The sequence below is a fragment of the Thunnus albacares genome, chromosome 15 (genome assembly GCF_914725855.1).
Source record: "Thunnus albacares chromosome 15, fThuAlb1.1, whole genome shotgun sequence".
NCBI classification, from domain to species: Eukaryota; Metazoa; Chordata; class Actinopteri; order Scombriformes; family Scombridae; genus Thunnus; species Thunnus albacares.
In genome coordinates this window covers 13,588,269-13,609,295 of record NC_058120.1, presented here as the reverse complement: position 1 = coordinate 13,609,295, position 21,027 = coordinate 13,588,269, and the positions used below count along the sequence as shown (strand labels likewise).

The following is a 21,027-nucleotide window of genomic DNA, read 5'->3' as shown; positions in this document are numbered from 1 at the left end:
CCTGTTCACTCCCAATCCCCATGTTAATGAAGCTGTTTCCCCACACAACTTGGTCTAAAGGGGAAAAAAAACATCTAGTATAGTAGAAGCTCTGATATCGGTCAGTGTGAGTTTTAAGTTTGTAAGAAATATTCACATAGTCACACTCTGTTGAGTACTAAAAAAACATGCACCAGTAAGAAAATGCTGCGGTGGTGTACTTACAGCTCTTTCCAATCCATTATCTAGTTTATGCTCATAGTCAAAAAACAGACAACTGATAGAGTTCAACTTTGCAGTCCATGTCTGTGTTGTCGGTGTTCTCCATTACTTGCACATTTGATACGCCGAGAACAGAGCGAGGCGGGGCTGCTCACTAGTTGGGGCACGGGGGTCCTCTTTGCTCCGATCGCAATCATCGAGGTTCCACTTGATTTCACAGAGGTTTGTAAGGGACTGGAGGGGTGGAGGGAGGATGAGGAGGAGGAGGCGTGGGTGTCATAGTAACTAAATGGAACAAGTGCCAGGTGGGGCAGGTTGGAGGTGGGCAGACAGGATGAGTACCCTGCAGGGAAAGCTGTACGTTCACAGTGAGGGGGTGCAGGTAGTCCAGAAAGCTTCTTGAAATGAGGAAAGAACGGTGTCAGGATGAGAAGGAGCACCTCGTCTGTTCATACGCCACTAAAGCCCCTCTAACTCTTCCCATTCCTCTTCACCGGCAAAAGTTCAGCTTCAGTTCAAAGATGCAAAAACCCAGCAACAGCTTGCACTCCAGCTCAGCTTTGTTTTCCCTTTTCTCCACTTCTTTCACATCCAATTCCGCATTCATCCCACAGGCTGCATGGTTTTCTCTCATTCAGTTAATCCACCGTGGTGAGGTTGCTGCAAGTGACTGCAGGTCCTGATGCCTGTGTCCTTCCCAGAGTCTCTGCCGCTCACAGGCAGGAGGAGGGGGTGAGAACCAGCACGCCAGACTGGGCTGGAAGATTTCCTTGGGTGGCTGAGAATGAGGAGAATTCCTACTCCTGTTCCGCCTCTCGGTCCTTCTCCTGCTATCGGAGAAATGCTGGCAGCTGTCCTGCTGTGTGTCTCTCTCTCTCTCTCTCTCTCTCTCTCTCTCCCTGCCTCTCTCTCACACACACATACGCTCCCTCCTCTATCCCTGCCTCCCTCCCTCCCTCTCTCTCTCTTTCTTTCCTCAGCCCAGCCCATTTTCCCTCCGACTGCCAGACGAGGTGTCAGCGCTCGATTGCTGGCTGCTCGCGGCGCAATTTGCGAGTACTCTCTTTTTCTCTCTACCCACACACACACACACACACACACACACACACTGTCTCATATAAACCCCAACACACACACACACACACACGTTTGCACCCCACCGCACGTCAGATGAATACTTAATGCATACAGGAGCCCTCTCTTCTTTTAGGGTCCCACACTTCAAACAGATTTGGTTAGTATGCCTACAGTGCATGCATGCATGAGTGTTAGTGTGTATGTGTGTTTCCATGTTTGTGTGGGTAGTGAGTGTACACTTGTGCACATTTGTATTTTTTTGCCTTTGTTGAAGGATGTAATTAAGCAGATGAATGAGAATGTTATTAATCATAAGGAGTGACACACAGATAAGGAAGGATATACAGTACTTAAGAGCACAAAGATGGATTGCCTGAATGAGCGATGCTCTGACTCAATAGGAAAGCTGACAGAGATTAAAAAAAAGATTGAGACCAAGGGAAAGAGAGGGAGAGGGCAGACAATGAACAGATGACATCTTAGAAAGGCAGATTTATGCTGGCCAGTGAGAGGGAGTACAGTCAGTCAATGGTCAAGGGTAAAAAGGGGAATGAAAGCATGTGAGTGGGCGAGCGCCGGGGTGAGAGTGCCCTGTATTCCCTGGGCTGCCAATTTACCAGTAAGCTCTCTCAGCCCCCGACCAGCCAGTCTTGTTTGAAAGGCTGCTGCTTTGGCTGTAGAGTGCCTACTACAACATATCGGCAGACAGAGTGGGTGTGAGACATGCCAGATGAAAGTACATTCAGCACAAACACACACCAAGCTCCCTCTGCCTCTCTCATTCTGACACAGTGCCCCTTATATGAACTCTGCTGGATTAAATTTGGAGGCAAAAAAAAAAAAAATAAAACCCAGCACTGCCTACCTATTTGGAGAGCACAGTATAGTAATGAAGCGGTTTGATATATCACATAACCTTTACCTTCCTCCTTGCCACAGCACGCTTACCTCTGCTTTCCTGCCATGTATCAAATTAATTTGCCTGAGGTGAGTTTATTTCAAAGTGCAAGAACTGTCTCCTGAAGCTTTGTTTCCATAACACTGAAACCTTTTGAATCAGTATTGCCAACACTCAATGAGTAGAAGACAATACTAATGTGGACATTGGTCCCCCTGACAGTGCAACCAGTCATTAGTCTCATGCCCATTGCCGCTGCCCTGTGTGTGGTTTCAAGTGTTATATATCAAGTTGATGTAATAATTGGGAACAGTCGCAGTTGGAACTGTCCTGATAGCCTTTCAGCTCCATCACTGTCTGCTTCTGAACAGACCTTTGGGACAGATAATGATTGTAATATATATAAATGAGCCAAAGGAAGACAGACGTAAAATCAAGGACCATTTGAAGTAAAAGGTCTCCTGGCGCTTTTGTTCAAGAAAGGATATCTAGATTCCGTCCTCACCTATGGAGGGAGTGACAGTGAGGAAGAAGGAGAGGAGGTCAATGACTGCAGAACAGAGAGAGTGGAGAAGCTGTGTTCGCCTGATACTTTCAAAGCTTCACTTTTGTCTGCCGTCCGTAATCGCTCCAGCCCTCTTTTCAAGCTTTGTCAAATTAACAAGAGAAATTCCTCAGCCCCAGAGAATCATTAGCTGGCACACCCATTAGCTTGTTTGTGCAAATTTGTCTCTGTTCTACAGTCCAACTATACAGCTCTTTAGGTAGCCCTTTGCTGTAGCTAATTACCATGTTGGCCACATTTACTATCCTTGACATTTCCTTTCTGTGATTCTCCTTTTTTCCCTCTGCAGACAAGATAAGACTGCTCTGGCCATTCATGCAGGAATCAGATCACTGGATCTGATATCAGACTGCTTTAGCCCCCCCCACCCCCACAGTGAGTCTGCCACACACTGCTGCTGATTAGCTGGCCAGAATACCTCTTCATGAATGGTGATGGGAATACTGGGCTCCAGCCAGCCTCAACACCATGCAATAATAATGACTACAGCACAATGAGTCAGGCTCACTGGCTGTTGGAGACTTTCAGAATTTATCCTGGATTCAGTAAATGAGTAAAGGCATTTGTGAAATGTTTTAAAGTGGATTTAGATGCATGAGGTCATGTTGTGTGCTGGAAAGACTGTCAAGCCCAAAATGCCATATCAGCAGATGGTCATGATTGATTGGGGTGGATGTGTGTTGGTCTATCAGGTGAGGTGCTATGTTTTTGAGTCAAAAGATAATCAATAGGAAACCTCCCCTGAGCTAAAATCAGTACACACTGTCTTATTGATGGGCTGCCCTTGACACGATCAAACAGCCCTTTGCCCCAAAGGTGTGGGGGAATAACATAAATCTACCATCTGAGCTCAACTACAGGAGAAATACAGACTTAGTTTAGTTAAGGCAAGAGAACCAGACTGATGTTCAGACTCGACAGTGCAGACAGTCATTGCTGCACGGTTTGCTCTTTGCCAAATTGGGATTGGATTAAAGTAAATCTGCATATCTGTGCCGGCCTAAATGGCCATGTTCCCAGGTCACCCGCAGCCTGTCCCAGCCACTGCTAAGCTTCAATGGTTAAGTGAACTTCAGTGATTAAGCGTCCATGACATCAACCTGTGAGTGCACACACATTCATCTGGTGCACAGGCAAGAGTAGATGATGTCATACTCTGCCAACCAGCCCTGGCAGCAGGAAGGCCCACCCAGACAAAATTTACTAGCGAGGTCAGGATGCCGATCATTAAATACAAGGCAAACGCTCACCATAAAACGCTTTTTCTCAAAGTCACTCGATAGTAGCTGAATCTCAGTAGATCACAGACGACTGTTTGCTTTGAGCGTCACCATCCGCCAGATGTATGGTCATTTGTGTATAAATATATGCATTACCCCAACACTAAACTTTGAGGGGGCTCTTAATCTTAACCAAGGAAATATGTGGCTTTGGGACAGTAACAGATGAACAGGCTGTTGAATGTGAAGAGAATATGAATAAGCATCCAACCCTTCTGTGTGGCACTGGGGTTTAGTCTGGTAATGAGCCTGTCTCCTTACTAAGGTCCCCCTGCAATTAAGGGACCACTGGTGTAAACATTAATTTTGTTTTTCTTACTTCCTCTCCTTTACCCTAAATCACTCAAAACAACTAATGCCTGAGACTTCAACATCCTGAATATAGCGATTAATCTTGGAATGTAGTTCAGCAAATGTTAATTGTAGCAAAAATGTGCAAGTTTACTTCACAAAAGCTGAAAAATCTCCCACCTGGAGATACAGAAGCGGGCAGTGCAGTTATCTTATCATTCAGATTCAGATTAGCATCAACCAAAACCCAGATCTTTGCAGTCATTTTGAAAAATGTGTTTCCTCTCTCCTTCGGCAGCTCAGGATACATTAAAATGGAAGAGAGAACTAACAGGCTTATCTGGCTGTCAGTTGAATCTTATCAATCCAAAGCTCTGAAGCTTTTAACTGACTGCCAGCCTGTTTCGTCCTGCTCGGCTTTTTTAATGGTAGTCCAAAGGTAGAGCTCCTCTCTCCTGTGTTGATTTACACAGCCGCATTTTGCAGGAAGTTGCCAAACACCTCCAGGCCAGGATTTATAGACTTTCTATAAATCCTCAAAAATAGATAAACGGATCTCAGCTAAACCAGACAGCAATGAATGTGATGTCCAGTTATCTGAGCAATATCCTGCCCGGCACATTCCAAACACATTGGACCAAGGCCTTTTAGAAAAGCTCTTTGTTCCAACAAGGTGTTCAACAAGCCTTTTGTTACTGGACAGTGTCTGGCCTTGGACACAGAATACCAAATGGGGCATCATTTGTGTGCTGACTGCTGACAGCCCAAGGCTGCACACACATCTTCACTGCACCAATCCCAGGCCAATTAGGTAAGGCCAAATGCATTCATGTAACATCTGTGAATACAATGTGTTGTCATAGAAAAGAAAATGTTCCCCACAAAAACTAATGTCGCCTTTCGCAACTGACTTTTCATATTCATGTCATAATACAGATTCAAAAGAGCTCTCCTGTCAGAGCAAGAAAGAAACATGCAGCTTTGTGTAAATAAATCCTAAATTCTACCAGAGGTTTCTAAACCTGTTCTGTCACGGTCTCCTCAGAACCCTTTTGAAACGGTCTGTGGACTGAGGTGGAAAACGAGGGATTAGGGCATCCTCTGGAGAATAGTTTGAATAACGGGGGATCATTTGAGACATTGGGGAAAAAAAAGAAAAAGAAAGGGAGTGCAAGTGGGGAACAGGGAGGAAAGCAGTGCCGGGGTAAGGATGGTGATGAAAAAAATAATAAATTAGAGATCACTGAGATGGAATAGGGGTAAGAATCTCCAAATGCATTAAGAGGAAAAAGCAACAGACGCAGAAAGAAAGAGAGAGTGAGAGAGGGAGCAGAAGGGTGTACAGCCAAGTCCTCTCTTCGATCACTGGGCCTGGCTCTGTGCCAGTGAGGCGCTGTCTATGAGGAGGTAAATCATTTTCTGCCTGAGAAAGAAACAGGAAAAAAATGATCGTTGGGGCTATGCCACAGCCAGCTCAGAATTGCTTTATTCCCAAAGATGGGAATCCCCAGTCGGCCAAGAATAAATGGAACAGTTGGTGCCAAAAAGTAAAAAAACTCATCAATATTCAAGAAAGCCTGGTTTGGTGCTACAGGAGATCAGGGTAAGCAACTGGCTCGTATCAACACAGGGATAAATGTCCCTCCATTTTACTTTGATTTTGTCATGAACTTTCAAGGGAATAATCTTAAGCAGATTTATCTTCTGTGTCTTTAAACATCAGATCAAGAGGAAAAGACCAATGCCAACAGACCCTCACTTGGTCTAAGGACTGTGCAAAAAAGCTCTGTGTTTATGCCAAGATTAGCCCCTTAAGGATGGAGGTGAGATTTTTTTTTGCCACATTAACACACCACAGGGATGTGTGACAAACCCTCATTCATTCCTGTAACAATAACTTTCTTGCTTTTGTATTTCCTGCTCTGCCCATAAAGCATTATATCTACACAAATCCCCACTGCTAGTCACACCCCAACCACCCCCATTCCCTACGCGGAGAGGCCACAAAGCTCTCTTGCCAAACTAGGCTTAAGGAGGACTTAAGACAAGCAAAGGAAGGAAATTTGGGGATAAAAGTCAGGGGCTATAATTCTATTTACAGTTCATTTTATTGTTCTGCCTGGCATTCAGGATCACATCTTGCTAATATGGCCTTAACTAGCTTGAACATTAGGCCATGGAGAGGTGAACAAAGCACAGGACTTCAGCTCTGCAGGGCCCATTTGTCAGTCAATGCGAAAAAGGGGCCAATTTAAGGCCCCTAGAGGAAAGAATTGGAAATACCTGCAATGAGAGTCAAAAGGTCCTTGAAGGAAAATCTCTAGCAATTGACTGTAACTTGTTTACCAGGGGCTTCCAGAAAATTGCAGCTTTGGATGCAAGCAAGGAAAATACTCAGCTATCACGTCAAAATTGGTTCAGCCAGCAAAAACAAAAAGTCTTGGAAGAAATTTCACTTTTTCAGCTGATGGGTGACAGATGATAATGAAGACATGTTCTTCCCTGCACTGCAGACTGCAGCCTCCCCACCCCTGGCACTGCTGACAAAGATTAACAGCTGCTTTCATCTTTTCCAGTGCATTTTCACTGTGCTCCTCAGACACTGCTCTAGGTATTCTGCTACGTTCCTCTCCAAGGCTGCAGAGAATCTGGAATAACTTCACACTCTCAATACACACGTTGAACTTCGATTCACCCAACATCCCACCCACGTCTTCCCTTGAAACCTCAGGAAGGCTGCTCAGGGCAAGCGGAGAAGAACTCTTGGCACGTCATTGCCAACTGAATGACATTTTCTATCTTGGAAATCAGTGCAGCACACAGTGGAGGCCAAATCGGGAAGATTATTAACACGAGATGCCTCCCCAATCAAATATAATGCCCTTTTAAATCAATACATTACATCATATCAGAACTTACGAGCATGATGAGTGTGGGAGAGACAGACAGAGGGGAAGAAAGCAAGCATACTTCTGTTCCACTTCCCTGCTTTATTAATCACTTGCTGCCAGGATAAGACACCTAGCGATTATTTATTTGCACTTCTCCACACAGAAGCTATCACAACAAACAGGCCCGCAGGCTGCTGAGGACATTTGGGAGTGATTAATCAGTGGGCCATCCGGAGAGACAGAAAGCAGGGGGAGGGGAGTTCCAACATGTGTTTCTTAATCTTTCATCTATATTCAAGTCAATAGGCGACCTAACAAAAACTGAAGGGGGTCCAAGTCAGGTGAAATAAGCTGTACTGTCAGCAAGATGGCCATGGTAGCAGATCTGGGAGTAGAGGATGGAGTGAAATATCTTTGAATGGAATAGAGTAAAATAGAATGCCTTTATTGTCATTGCATGGCAGTGCAACAAGACTGAAGGTGCAACTTCCTGAAAGGTGCTAGATAAGGACAGGATATAAAGAGAACTACAAAAATAAATAAGTAAAAAATCAACTCTTTGGAGGGAAGAGAGAATTAATTATTTGGATCATGAAGATCAATAAACACATTACAGATGCAGATAGAAAGAAGAATACTGGTCTAACTGAGTGAGGAAATGTGAGAGGAAAAGACGTGACTTAGTGACTACAACCGCATTACTCAAGTTAAGCAGTTTATCCTGTATCACACACTCATAAAGTCAACCACAGAAACACACACAGCAACGCTCACTCGGCCACATAGAGCGTATGGGGATAATGGGATTTTTAGCACACTGCAGCTGGCTCTCACATGCTGGGTCGTGAACCGATTACAGACTATAATCCTCTCCATTCAAGACGACGCACATGCAGAAAGCAGCAAGAGAAACAAAGAGGAGATAAACCCTCATTGCTACTTTTAGTTTGACACAGCAGTTTTGCACGTGTCCGAGGAGTTTGCTTAATTCACACATAATCCTACAAAGAGTGTACTGGGGCACAATATCCTACACGGTAACTCTTTAATCTTTACCAATTCTCTACTATGAAGTACACAAATATGATGTGGAAAAGGCACTAGAAGCTCCACTATTGTATGTTTCCCTTGTGTCGTAATGTGGCTGAATATTCTGTTTATTGTGCCTGTCTACAGTGCAGCCAAAGGTTAATTCTATACTTTTGCACATGATGAATTCTGTCACCAATAAACAGTATGTGTCATCAGTCTCATCAATCCCATTATTCCTCGTTTCCAACTCCCCACAGTTGCCATTTGGCTGACTGAACAATTTTAAACCCCCGGCAGCCAAGCTAACACTCGGTAGAGATTTTAAAAGACACTGTGATGTGATGGAGGTGAAATGGTTCAGCTATTGAGGCTGTGGGTGATGAGGTAAAAGCTAAATCACCTGTCCTGACAATGCCCTTATCCTCAATGGTAATCTGAGCTCCATCCGTAAAAAAGCCGGGCCCCTCCCAATTACAAACAAGATGGGGGTACTGTGCATGTGCGTTTCTGAAAAAATAAAGCACTAGTGTTTGGGGAAATCAATTTACCACCACTTATTAGGCAGCTATTAGTTATTCATGTGGAATAGAAGGCCTGAGCGCTGAGGAGCAGTGATGCCTTAGAGGCCCACCAGGAGCCGTCTTTGTTTCTCCGGATTGTAAGACATAAAGACAGGGTGCGCTCGTGGGAGCAGAGGCCACCGGCTCTATTCTGCGTCTGCACACAATAGGTCATAAAATTCCTCAACGTATATTCCCTGCCATCAGCTACCACAATTCACTCTTTCTTATTCCACCACACTCTCACACTGCCACAATGCAGAAGTGACTGCAGCTGTAATGACAATCATAATAGACTCCATTTGCATGACACCTTTCACTGAGGGACACTAAAGAGGTTTAGATGGCATCCCTCAGCCCCCACAGGCATGACGCATAATATCCATTCAACAGGCTAAGGGGTAGAGAATTCTGCAGAGTCAAGCGCGATAACTAAACACTAATGTACTGATCATGGAGCCCTATGGGCAACTAGCCGAGTCGTTATACAGCTGAATGGGGAATGCTTGATGTGGGCAGGCAAACAGAGCTGGAAATGGATTGATGCTGAGGGCTCGACCTCTCCTGCCCACACTCAACTGGACACACAACCTTGCCTTTTTGATCACCACTACCAACATGCTGAGACAAAGGCAGGCCCTTGTTGGGTGACAAGCCCACAGGACAGAAGTCTACGTATTCTCCACATCCTCTCATTTCTCCACATGTGAAAGGAATCTGTCAGGAGTGGATAGCAGTGCTTTCCCCTCTCCCCGCAGGGCTTAGTACACGTGGACCCAGGGTGAGTGCACAGGCTTGAGTCAGCGTTTCAGTCCTTTGTTTGTCAGCTCTGGCAAACGCCCCCCTCCTATGCACCCCCCTCCAGGCTATGTGAGTGGGCCAGACAGACTTCCTGACTCAGGGGTTTATTTGGGGGAACAGGGAAGAGGGCACAGGGTTATCCCTCGCGCAGGCTGCAACAAACCCTCTGCTTTTCTTTTTCTCGATCACTGGAGCTGTTGGCCATTCATTATGACAGGCACAAGTGATTCCACACTGCCCGTCACAACAGTGCCCATCACCCTGGTGCTGCAGGATACACAACACTATCACACCATGTTATCATATCTCAGTGATGAGACAAACACTCAGAAATAGGCAAGGGAATCCAAAACCTCAAGATCTGTACTTCTTCTCAACACAAATTATGTGAGTAACATGCAGAATGAAATGAAATGAAATGAAAATTTCTCATGCAATATTCAGTGTAAACTCATTTGGAGTATGCAATATATGAGTCACTCTGTCTGAACATATTTTTTCTGTGGCAATGTTTGATATGACAAAGATTAAATCTGTATCTTTATATCAGAACACACTGATGTCTGTTGCCTGAGTAACATGGAGGATTATGAATCAAAGGGAGGCAACACATCGCTGTTTAAGGGTGGTTGAGAAGGTACATGATGGTAGTAGGATGTATCTACCTGCTGTAGATGCCTGAGGCTGCAAGGCCAGACTGGAACTCCATCAACACCTCAGCCTTGACGGCGCCTAACAGGCCTTGGATGGAATCACACCTGGGCTTATCTACAGGCTGCAGCCCCTTCATGGCCTCAGCTGGTGCTGCCACTATGTCTGCCACTGCACAGAGGCAGCCATTAGTCCCATCAGCCTGATTATGGCAGGAAAATACCAGCTGGTGTTCTATCCCACAGTAAACAAAGACAAATACCACAGAGCAGCTCAACCATCCCAGCTACCACCCACTCAATACTTCTGATGAGCAATTCGCTGCCCCGGGCATGTGTTGCTCAGATTCAACAGATTAATATGAATCAATTTTCATTTGTCAGCCGGTGAAGGTAGAGGTAGTATTAACATTTCAGCTCCACTGTGGCAGTTTCCTCAAAATGGAGCCAGCGTTTCAGCAGCATGTTTTCTGCCATGCTATACATTCTGCTCACACTCTCGCTCTGGTGGAGGAATCCATCTCGCTGTGGCTTGACAACAAAACCATTACCCTCTCACCTCCGGGGAACAGACAGTCCAACTCCAACTGCACAAAACTGCACATTCCACAGAGCAGAGGAGAGTAAGAGCAACACAGAAAGAAAGATAAAGAGAGAGAGAGAGAGAGAGGAAAGAGAGAGATGGGGAGAAAAGAAAAACAGTAGACACCGCAGCTCAGCGAGCAGAATCGAAAAACTACACCCAAACATACATTTGGCTGCACATACAACACAAACACACACACGAAGGGTATCACATACCCAAGTGAGCTCACTGTTGCCAGTGTACAACACAACTTACTTGACTCCCATGGTAGTGAATCCAATATTCTTCTCCACATGTACAGACCTCCTGCTCCTGATGCTGTCAGAATTGAGCATCAGCCTGAGCACACCTTCTGAATGACAACATTTACAAGCACATTCGTCCCAGGCAGCTACCGTCCTCTTCTGTATCTTTATCTCCCTGCCATGTGGGCCAGATCCTCTGTGCTCAGTAGACCCCTCTGCTCCACATAATCTGCCCTGCCTCTCACTGACAGAGATCCCTGCTGTCAATCATCAGCACAGCCAACCAAACACAGCACTGTCCTGCTTTGTCTGCCTCAAGCCTCTCTTTGTGGATCACCCCTGCCATGAAAGTATTTAGCATGAATGTAAGCTGGCTCTTCCTCACTGAACTATCTGCTCCAGCAACACATGACGTTATCACTGTCTCCTTTACAAACAAACAGGAAGGACTGACTGGCCAAGCTCCTCATGAAAACTTCATACACAATCACACTATACACTGATTGGACAATGGACTCCAGTAAGTTATCCAACATATGTTGTTCAGAACAAGAACAAGCACTTGTGATCCTGCAGTGCTTCCACTTCCACACACAGGTCTCATTATTGAAGAGATGCTTGTCCCTCCCTCTGACTAAATTATAGTCCAGTGGAATAGAGAGGCCTATTTCAACTTCCTGATTTCCAATCTCCACTTGTGAAAAGAAAAATCAGTCACATTTTATTCCCACAAGCTAATGACTTGTTTCTATGGTTACTCAGAGGAGCCTGGGGGATGAAGTGTAGAGTGAGTGATGTGGACACAAAAGCAGGGTCTTGTGTGTGTAGGAGAACAGAGGCTAAATGGCCCTGCTGCCACAATTACAGGAGGATTCCTTCTGCACAATCACAGTCATTACTGCGCAAACCCTCACCTGGGCAGCAGCTGCAGGGCGGCGATGGACGACCATAAAACCACTTCCTCCTGACACTCCTCCAGGGCCGCATTCCAGCAAACAGCTGTCCCAGTTCTGCAACAGCCCGTCCGCCAGCCTGTGTGCCACCTTTGTAGTCTACGGTGCCCCTGACTCTTCACCTGACTTGTTGTGCATTCAAGGTCTTATATTGCTTCTATTCATTATCTCCCTGAACCTTTAACGTGTTTAAATAATCCCTCTCCTGAGTATGATTAGTGTGAGAAAGTGACAGAGGGAGTAACTCTCAGCAAACAAACATAAACAAGGGACCAATAAATAGACCATGGAAACTATCTCACGCTGTTATGCAGACATGAGCACACTGAGAAAAGTAGACTGCAAACTGAGCAGTCTACTCCTCTCAGTAGTGCGCAATGAGAAATCCCACGGGCCCTGTGGTAATAAACACACCGTCACAATCAGTAGGTGTTAATGGAACAGAAAGATGGGTTGAAGGATCTGTGAGGCAGCAGTTAGCCACACAGTCTAGCCCCTGCTGTGAGGTCCGCCTGGTTTCATTACACAACGCTATGTCAATACACTAATCATATGCTCTGTCACAAGGCAATCAGGGCTTAACGTGCTAGTCAGCTGAACACATGGCTCTAAATTCATTATCCCCACCCTCCCCAAGTAATACACTGGCAAACACATACACACATAATGATATGCACACATGCACACGCACACACCATTCGGACAGAGTTTGACCCTTGACTCCTTCTGTCTCCCTGCAACTGTATGGTCGGTGTAATTGCCAATTGGTCATTACTGACCTCAGGGTCATCTCTGTTTCAGGGTACTTTCGTCAATTATCAGAGACAGGAAGCGGGATGAAAGCAAGATTTTATGACTGGTATTTCAAAAATGCTCTAAAAGATACATTCACTGCGTGATCAAAGACGTTTTCTATTCTCTGAAAATAGAGGCATCACAAGATAATTCATGGTTGTTCGTCCTCTATGGGAAAATTCTCACAAAGGGAACAACGCAGAGACTAAAAGCACTTTCTCTTCTTTCTACACAGTCTGGCACTCTGATATTCATGTGCAAAAATGAGCAATGCTCTCTTAAATAAGTAGTCAGTTCTTTCAAATAATGTGTCTATGCCAATTAACAGAAACAATCTGTTACCATGTAAGAGAATATTTAAGGGGTGTCAGAATAACAAAATGTTGCATTTAATAAGTATATTTACTGAAATTAACGCATAAATTTAGTGTCAAAATCTAAGAGAAAGAATTGTAACTAACCAAAAAAACCTGTAAGTTCAGTTCTTATAACTTAACGCTATTAGCAAATTTTGAAGGTATTTATGGGGTTTTTCAGTAAGCCTGTGTTGGTCCGTTTAAGCCATGCCAAACCAACCTGTGACGATAGCAGCGCTACTCTTCAATAAAAACAGCTCTACACGACAAGATGTGGAGATATTTGGAGCTATTTGTACAGTGGATCAGTTAAAAATAATGAATTATAATAATGACGAATAGTACAAGCAGAAACAGCTGTAGTGAGATGTTTGATGAAGAGCTGCAGACAACAGGCTCTTACTGCATTTTCTGCAAACAGCACACCTCCAACAGGTAGATAACTTATTTTACCTTGCTGTGCTGTGGAAAAACACTCACAGTGTGCCAGCTCAACTTGAGTGCTCGCATGAGACCGAAACACAACTGAAAAATGCCATCAGTAACTAAAAAGCACAATTAAGTAATTTGGGGGCACAAATTATTAATCTGAGGGGACACATTACTAGCCTAATTCATGCAATAGACTTGTCAAAAATGTGACTCTGACCTGCTGGGCTGTAGTTATCACATCGACATTTATATTAAAATGATTTTTCAATTCAGTAAATATCTTAAATGAAACAAATTAAAGGCTTTTTTATCCAGTTGAACGGTTGGCTTATTTTTCCAATGAAAAATTTAACAGTGAATTTCTTTTGTTCATGGCTCTTTTCTTTTCTCTCAGCACCACACTAGCTAGTCTAGCTAATTGCATTCTAATTAAAATTTCATCTCTGAGTGGAACGGTGTTAGTGAATGTCAGACAAGTGTCTAAGGAGCCTTCTCCACTCCGCTGGGGTAGAAACTGCTGTTTGGTTATTCAGCTCCTACATCCTGGGCTCTCTGGATTTGCACATGCATCCCACTAATTGTATCTTTCGTGTACAAAAAGGAATACTAATCAGATATGAGTTTTCAATCAAGTCTAAAACACTCATTTCATCACAATTTCCTTTTTCAAATTCAAGCACTAGCAGAACAGCAAGAAAACAAGAAAATCTGTTGATTGATTCAATTCATTTTGACTTCTGGGGAGTTACATTTCAATCAGCAGTGATGCAGATGAAACAGATGAAAGATGAAACAAAGACAACCACATTATGATGATGATGATGATGATATTCCTGTTGCAGGCAACAGCTGCAGAGGGTCAGGAAGTGGGTGTGCTTCAAATCAGCCACAGTGCATCTCCACCACCCTTTCTATATCTGTGGAATGTGATGCTGTTTAAAGCTGGCCCGTCATCATTGTGTTTCTCCAGGCCAAGTAAAACACCACATTCTTGGCAGCAAATTATCTTTGGGATGAAATGAAAGGTGGAACCCTTCACCGTACTTCCACCACCACCCCCTTCTGCCCCACCAGGACCTGCTACAAGGGAAAAAACAAGTCCACCTCCCTTTTTTTTCATGCGCTTAGTGTCTAGCCCACACTGACTGGCTAGACACTGCTCTGCATCCTACTCTTTTTGAGCTCAGGTCCAAAGAAAACATGAGAACTAATAAATCAGTGTCAGGAATTAACCCTGTCTAGCTGTGGGCCACACCTCGCTGTTGTTCAGGTCTACTGCTCTTGTGGCAGGAAGCGAGACGCACAGGAAGTTGCATATTTAGTGGAGGATCTGGAATGTCTCTTTAGCCAAAGAAGAGGCCTCATGGTCCCCCTGATATATACTCTGACCCTGTTAAAGCTGGCAAGACAAACTCCATTTGGGGTGCTTGGAGAAATGCTAAGCTCCACAGTGATCCCCTATGGGCTTCCTGTCACACTCCACAAGTCCCTTCACTGGTTCCTCTGCCTCCTGTGGTGCAGAGCTTCAATGGTCCTATGAATCATTCTTAGCAGGCTTCTCTTTCGCCAACATTCATTATGGCATAGCACCCCTCAGAGAGTAGAGGCAGGGAATGTATGCACTGACCAGCCTGCCAGGGAATCTGTCAATGACAATATAGCACGTTGCACCAGCCATCCATCCGCCTGGAGAGGGTGAAGTATTCTCCGGGGCAACAACAACACCGGAGCCAAACAGTGCTGAAAAAGCCTCCCTTTAGCCTGAGATACACAGGGACCAAATGGTTTCATCAAAACACAAAATAGCAGGTTGCACTGAAGCTGAAAGAGCATTCAATACGCAGCTGAAATATCTGAAGCGCTAGTTGGAGCTGAGGAAGCAAAACAAAGAAAAAAATAACTAAACATGAAATACCTCAGGACAATACTCAGCTTTAACCTAAGTCCCCTCGTGAGACGCTCCCTCTTCATATCGAATTATGTAATTCTATTATCCATTCATGGGCACTGGTGCCTGTAACTCAAGGTTCATTTAGCCCCATGATGGTGCGTATCCCGAGGCATGCTGTAATTCAACCAAAGCAAGAATAACATCTCCATGGAATAGGTGCCCCACATCGAAGTTAACACCATGAACCATGACCTTCGGTAGACATTTGAAGGCGAGTCTGTGCATATCTCCTAATGTACACCTACACACTCTAAAGCCTGAATGCATGCAGGTGTGTATGCACACAATCTCACATCAACCCTAAATTCTTCATTAAACACCACAACAGCTAAATCTAATCTATCTACGTTTTGACAGACTGAGCCATGGTGTGATTTGACGGGATGGGGGAGGCGCTTACCTAATGAAGAAGGAAGCTGCTGCAGATGATGAAGGAGAGGGGGAGGAGGATGCGTTGGTGATGGGTGACGGGAGTCCCGGTTGGCTGGAGCTCCTCAGTCGGCAGGGCGTCAAGATGCTGCTGGTGGTGGTGGTGGTGGTGGTGGTCATGGTGGTGACTGGGGCCTCCAAGGCTGTGACATCCCTGTCTGTTTCCCCCATCAGTCCCTGGGCCTGTTGACACACAGATACAGAGATAAGACCACAACCACCACTTACAGGTTTTACCACTCCTGCCCACCTTCCTTCCACTCCATTTACTCCCCCTCTGCTCCCCTCTGCCACAGATGGACGGGCAGCTGCTGCAGCCAGCTACGGTTAGCAGGAGTCAGCAGTATCCACAGCAGAGGGCTCCCTACAGAACAGCAAGGAAGCTGCACCATTCATTGATTCTGGCAAGAATCTCGAGGTTGCTCTGGCTGTAGACTACTATACAGTAATTAAGTGATAACCCACATTTAATTAGTAATTAAATCACTAGCAAATTACTTCACTCCACTCCCGATTATATCTATACCTCCATGGCTAATTTGGCACTTTACTCATCAGGAGTGAGGAACGTGTCGTCTTGCAGGTTTAATCATACTTGGACTATCTAAGCACAAGTTTCAAGGGAAGTAAACAAATCAGCAATCATGTAAGAGGTGAGATCAGTTCCATAGTTTAAATGTTTATGAGGTATCTAAATTGTGCTTGCATAGGCACACTCCGCTCTGGAAGCTTTGCAACTGAACAGGATCAAACATAGGTGAGATGCCTCTGTGTCAGCCCTAGGGCTCTAATAACTGATGCCAAACCCACACTGGGTATACCACCTGTGTGTTGTCATATTTGTTACATCTGTGTTGCAGCAAGGCATCTATAAACAGCCACACCAGTTTCATCAGCACAGAGGATTTAGAGCAGGATAAAGACAGTACAATAAACTACGATCCAAATTTTAAAAGCTGGCTTTTATTGGAATGTCTCAATTTTTTTGAACCCTTCACATTATAATGGGATACATTATGTTACAATACCCTGTTATTTTGTGTTGTTATTGTAATGAATTTTGCTTTGCTTTTTCTTTGGAAATAAAAACAATTGATAAAAAAAAATAATTAAAAGCTTTATTTTTTTGTGGTTGTGGTTTTAAAATTGTGAAAGTTAAACACTGGAGAAAATAGTAAGTAAATGCAGTATATTGTTCACTGGATATACTGTAACAACTGTGCACTGGCACTATATTTGTTCCTTGATAATGCCATCTTGATAGAAGTTGCCCAAATTTACAAAAGGTTTTATACATTATTATCGTAATATTTGTGATCATAATACAATTTTTCATAAAGCATGAAGTAAGTTCAAAGTATGAATATAGTTCAAACGGTTTTAACACAGAGCTACAGATGCATAGTAAAAATAGAGGCCACTGATACATAAAGCCCTCTGTTTCTGTTTAGGGTTGAAGCAAATACTGGTACAGCTTGGTGAAGATGGAACATAAAGGTTCAGTTGGAGCTTTGGGTCCTGCATTTTTCAGTGATTGCTCATAGTCCAATAAAAGGAGTGCAGAGAGCTAATTATACAAACCAACAGCCAACTCGGAGACTGCACTTCAGCTGGAGTCACCATACTGACAAAAGGTTAATCCTCACCGGAGCCGCTAGTTTATCCTGCAGGACAATGATCAATAGCAGCTGACAAGAACTGGTTCTGTGGGTTTTCAGCCTCGGAAATTAAATAAATAAAGGCCAAAGTTTTCATAAAAACATTTATAACAGTGACACATGAACATTGTGTAATCAGCAACGACCTTGAATGGAGCACAACACAGCACTGCAGCCTCACTGCTATTTGACAGGACATGTATTATAAACACAGTTCAGGCCCTCTGCATATTTACCACCTCAGTGTTTGCCCTAGATTCATGTTTGGCAACTAAAATAACATCCTTCACAATCTTTTTTATAAAGTGTGTGGCCTTCCACTATATGCCATTTGTCAACACAGGCCTGACAGCTGAACTATTTATATACCAAGCCTGACATGTGAATGCTATACATCAGGATGTGGGGACATACTTACATTCTGACATTCACATGAGAGGCACAGCTATTGCTCTGCAGAGTGCCACCACTGTTAGCTTTACATACAGTACGATGTGTTGCTATAGTAAAGCTTTGGTGAATTATCGCTTCCCAGAAAACCTTTGCTGACCATTTGTCAAATAGTGGACCAGCAGCGCATGTTCTTCATGAATTCCCCGTTTCCCATTTCTTCCTTTGGAGCTTGTTATCAGAGTTTAGGATCGCCAGCCTTGTTTTGGAGGACTGGTTTCGCTCTCTTGAGAGTTCATCATGGAGGTTATGTCAGATATCAAGCTGTGCTGTGTGAAGTTATGACTTGAGAAGTACATGATGGAAAAACTGGCTGCAAACTGAAATGAGCCAAATACAGATCCTCACTCAGCCGCCAGAGCGGAAAGCCTCACACCATGCTGGTGTCGGTGACAGGTTGGGAACTCTGCGCATTCCAGAGAAGTAGGGCCATTACACTTTGGCACGAAAGACCAGAGCACTTCACACGCAGCCGTACAGGAAGCTGATGTGTATAGCCCATCAAATTTGTAACTGATTGAGCTACTGTAGTGTCGGTTTTAAAATCAAGTGGCTGTCAATTTTAGGAGCATACAGGGACAGCTGCTCACAGGTGGCTTTTGGCTATGAGCTCAAAATGGATAAAATATGGACTCAAACACACATACGTGCACATACACATGCACACACTTCAGCACATCACAGTGTATATCAAAGACTATTCCCCCTGGTATTAAGACTGGGGACTTAAGCTGCTTTCTGCAGCCTTGGACCTGGACTGGCCCTGATTCTGGCTGAAAAGTACAATCTATCCCCCGGTCAGGTAATTAGGCTGTGTCAGTGGAGCCATGTGTGCTTGGCCGTTTGCACCAAGTCAGTAATGAGCTGGCCTTCCACCCTTTAACCCTCAGCCCTCCCTGATCCCTTTACCTTGGCTTGCCAACGGAAAGAAAAGACAGAAAAGGGAGGGGAGGAAAGAGACAAAGGTAGAGAGATTTGAACATAATGGAAAAGAGAAGGTGTGTGAAATAGTGAGGATGAGAATCTAAAGAGAGAAGAGTTCTTTCTATGAAGTCTAAAGTAAGCAGTGTAGGACAGCATCCTATCAGCAAACCAGTGTACCAGGACTCTCCTGTGACCTTTGATCCCAGCGGTCAACAGACAATTATTGCTGAAGTGAAATAGGCTCTGTTAATCTGGGCTGTCGTGCTTAGCTGGCCTTTGTAACCAACAGAAACTAACTGAGGTGAGAATCGACTACTAATCGACTAACGATACTGGAGTCCCATTATGTGGGAAAAAGACTGAAGTAGCTCGCTTGACAGAAAGTGTCCAATGCTTTTATACCAAACATAATTGCACAATTTTTTAAAATCGTTTCCTAATTTGGCAAGAATGGGAAATATCCTTCTCTTTCCTTCCTGTATTCTTTTCTTCTCTTGTCATCGTTGCTTTCTGTGGCACACTGCCATGCAAGCCCAGCTGCACCAGAGCAACAGCAGCCAAGATCATCTGCTGGGCTTCAAATTGGTGGCAATGGAGCAGGCCATGGCACCAGGCAACCGGCAGGCCAATAACCGAAACCCTCATGGGTCAAGAGCACTTGGTCTTTGTAGATTGGCACACATGTGGTTATGGATTTTAATGGAGAACATCGTGACTCGCAGATTTGGGTCAATTTGACGTTTTGAATGCATATAACATGGTTTTCTGTATTACCTTAACTGCTCTTCATTCAAAGTGAAAATATCTCCAGAAATTACACAGTAATAGCGAAGTTGGCGCTTATCAGATGTGGAGCTTTGGATAAGGTTCTAGACATGCTGGAGACTGAATTTCTCCACAAACCTGCTATCTCAGAAAAGTGCATTTGTGTGCCATTTGCTCAATTCAAGACAGCTACACTCATATGTCAGCCAAAACTAAAGAGGGAGCCAGATAGTTTCAATTCTAAAGACCACAAACATCATTCCAGATGTTAACCAGAGCCTTTTCCCAAATGGGAGATTCAAGGTGCCCTATAATGGGCTGTGTGTGGGAGCGCCCCAGGCTCCCTGGCTGACACACTCTTTCTGTTTAACACACACATAGTCCATCTCAGCTTCTTTGTCTGAACAACACTACATGCTCTCCCCACAAAAAAACCAAGTGGGAATCATCATAAAGCTTTTGCCTTTCGGCACAGCATAACTCCCAATCCACGAGAGCTGGTATGGGTTTTTGTCATTCTGAAGGATCTGGTTTTAATGAAAGAAACAAGCTTGAGAAAATAACACCCATTTCTGCTGTGTTTGTAATTTCATGTCCTGAAGGGACATTTCTCTCTGTCCAAAGAGGCCCCAACCTCAGCTATGTGGCATTGAGCAACTCATCCCAGCTCCAAGGGCCACTAATTGCTTTTAGACACATAGATGGAGAACTCAAGTCAGCCTCTCCCTTCTGCAGCAGGCTGTTTGATTTGCCCTAGATTGCGTACATGCAGTTAAAAGCTTTTGATGGCTGCCCATAAACCATCTCTAAAGGCACTTGTTGACATTAAAGGAGTAAAAGGAGGAGTGAAAATCTGTCTTCAATTTCCAAACAGAGAGGAGGGAATAACATTGCCAACGCCTGTAACAGACTGTAGTTTCCAACAGGGCTGAACTGAAATGTCTAAATTTACATTTTATATATCTGACAGGAAATATTAAAGTGCGAGGGCTAGATTATGTTAGCCTATAGTGTTTGGTCTGTACACTGAGTCTGTCTGGTGCAGAATGTCACAGAGGTTTGTCAATCAAGTCTGTGAACAGATGTCCCCGTCAATGCAGGAAGAGACTCATCAGCAGCCAGAAATACACTCTAAGATGCTAGAGATCCCTGTCAATACTTGTAGTGTTTATTGTAAAGTTTACATTACAATGAAAAACTGCTTAATTGTGCAAATAAATTAGTTTAAGTCATAAAA

At 44.2% G+C, this 21,027-nt stretch overlaps 1 protein-coding gene across 2 annotated transcripts in view; it reads right to left on the bottom strand.

Annotated features, from left to right (window-relative positions):
- The window catches only part of kif26ab (kinesin family member 26Ab), a 66,732-nt gene that overhangs the window by 18,585 nt on the left and 27,120 nt on the right, over positions 1–21,027 (bottom strand). Inside the window, exon 4 of one of the 2 annotated variants that reach the window (XM_044375483.1) lies at positions 15,965–16,176. In XM_044375483.1, the coding sequence (XP_044231418.1) occupies positions 15,965–16,176 (212 nt within the window). Of the gene's footprint in view, positions 1–204; positions 986–15,964; positions 16,177–21,027 lie in introns of those variants that run through there. The other variant, XM_044375484.1, reaches the window with a different exon arrangement.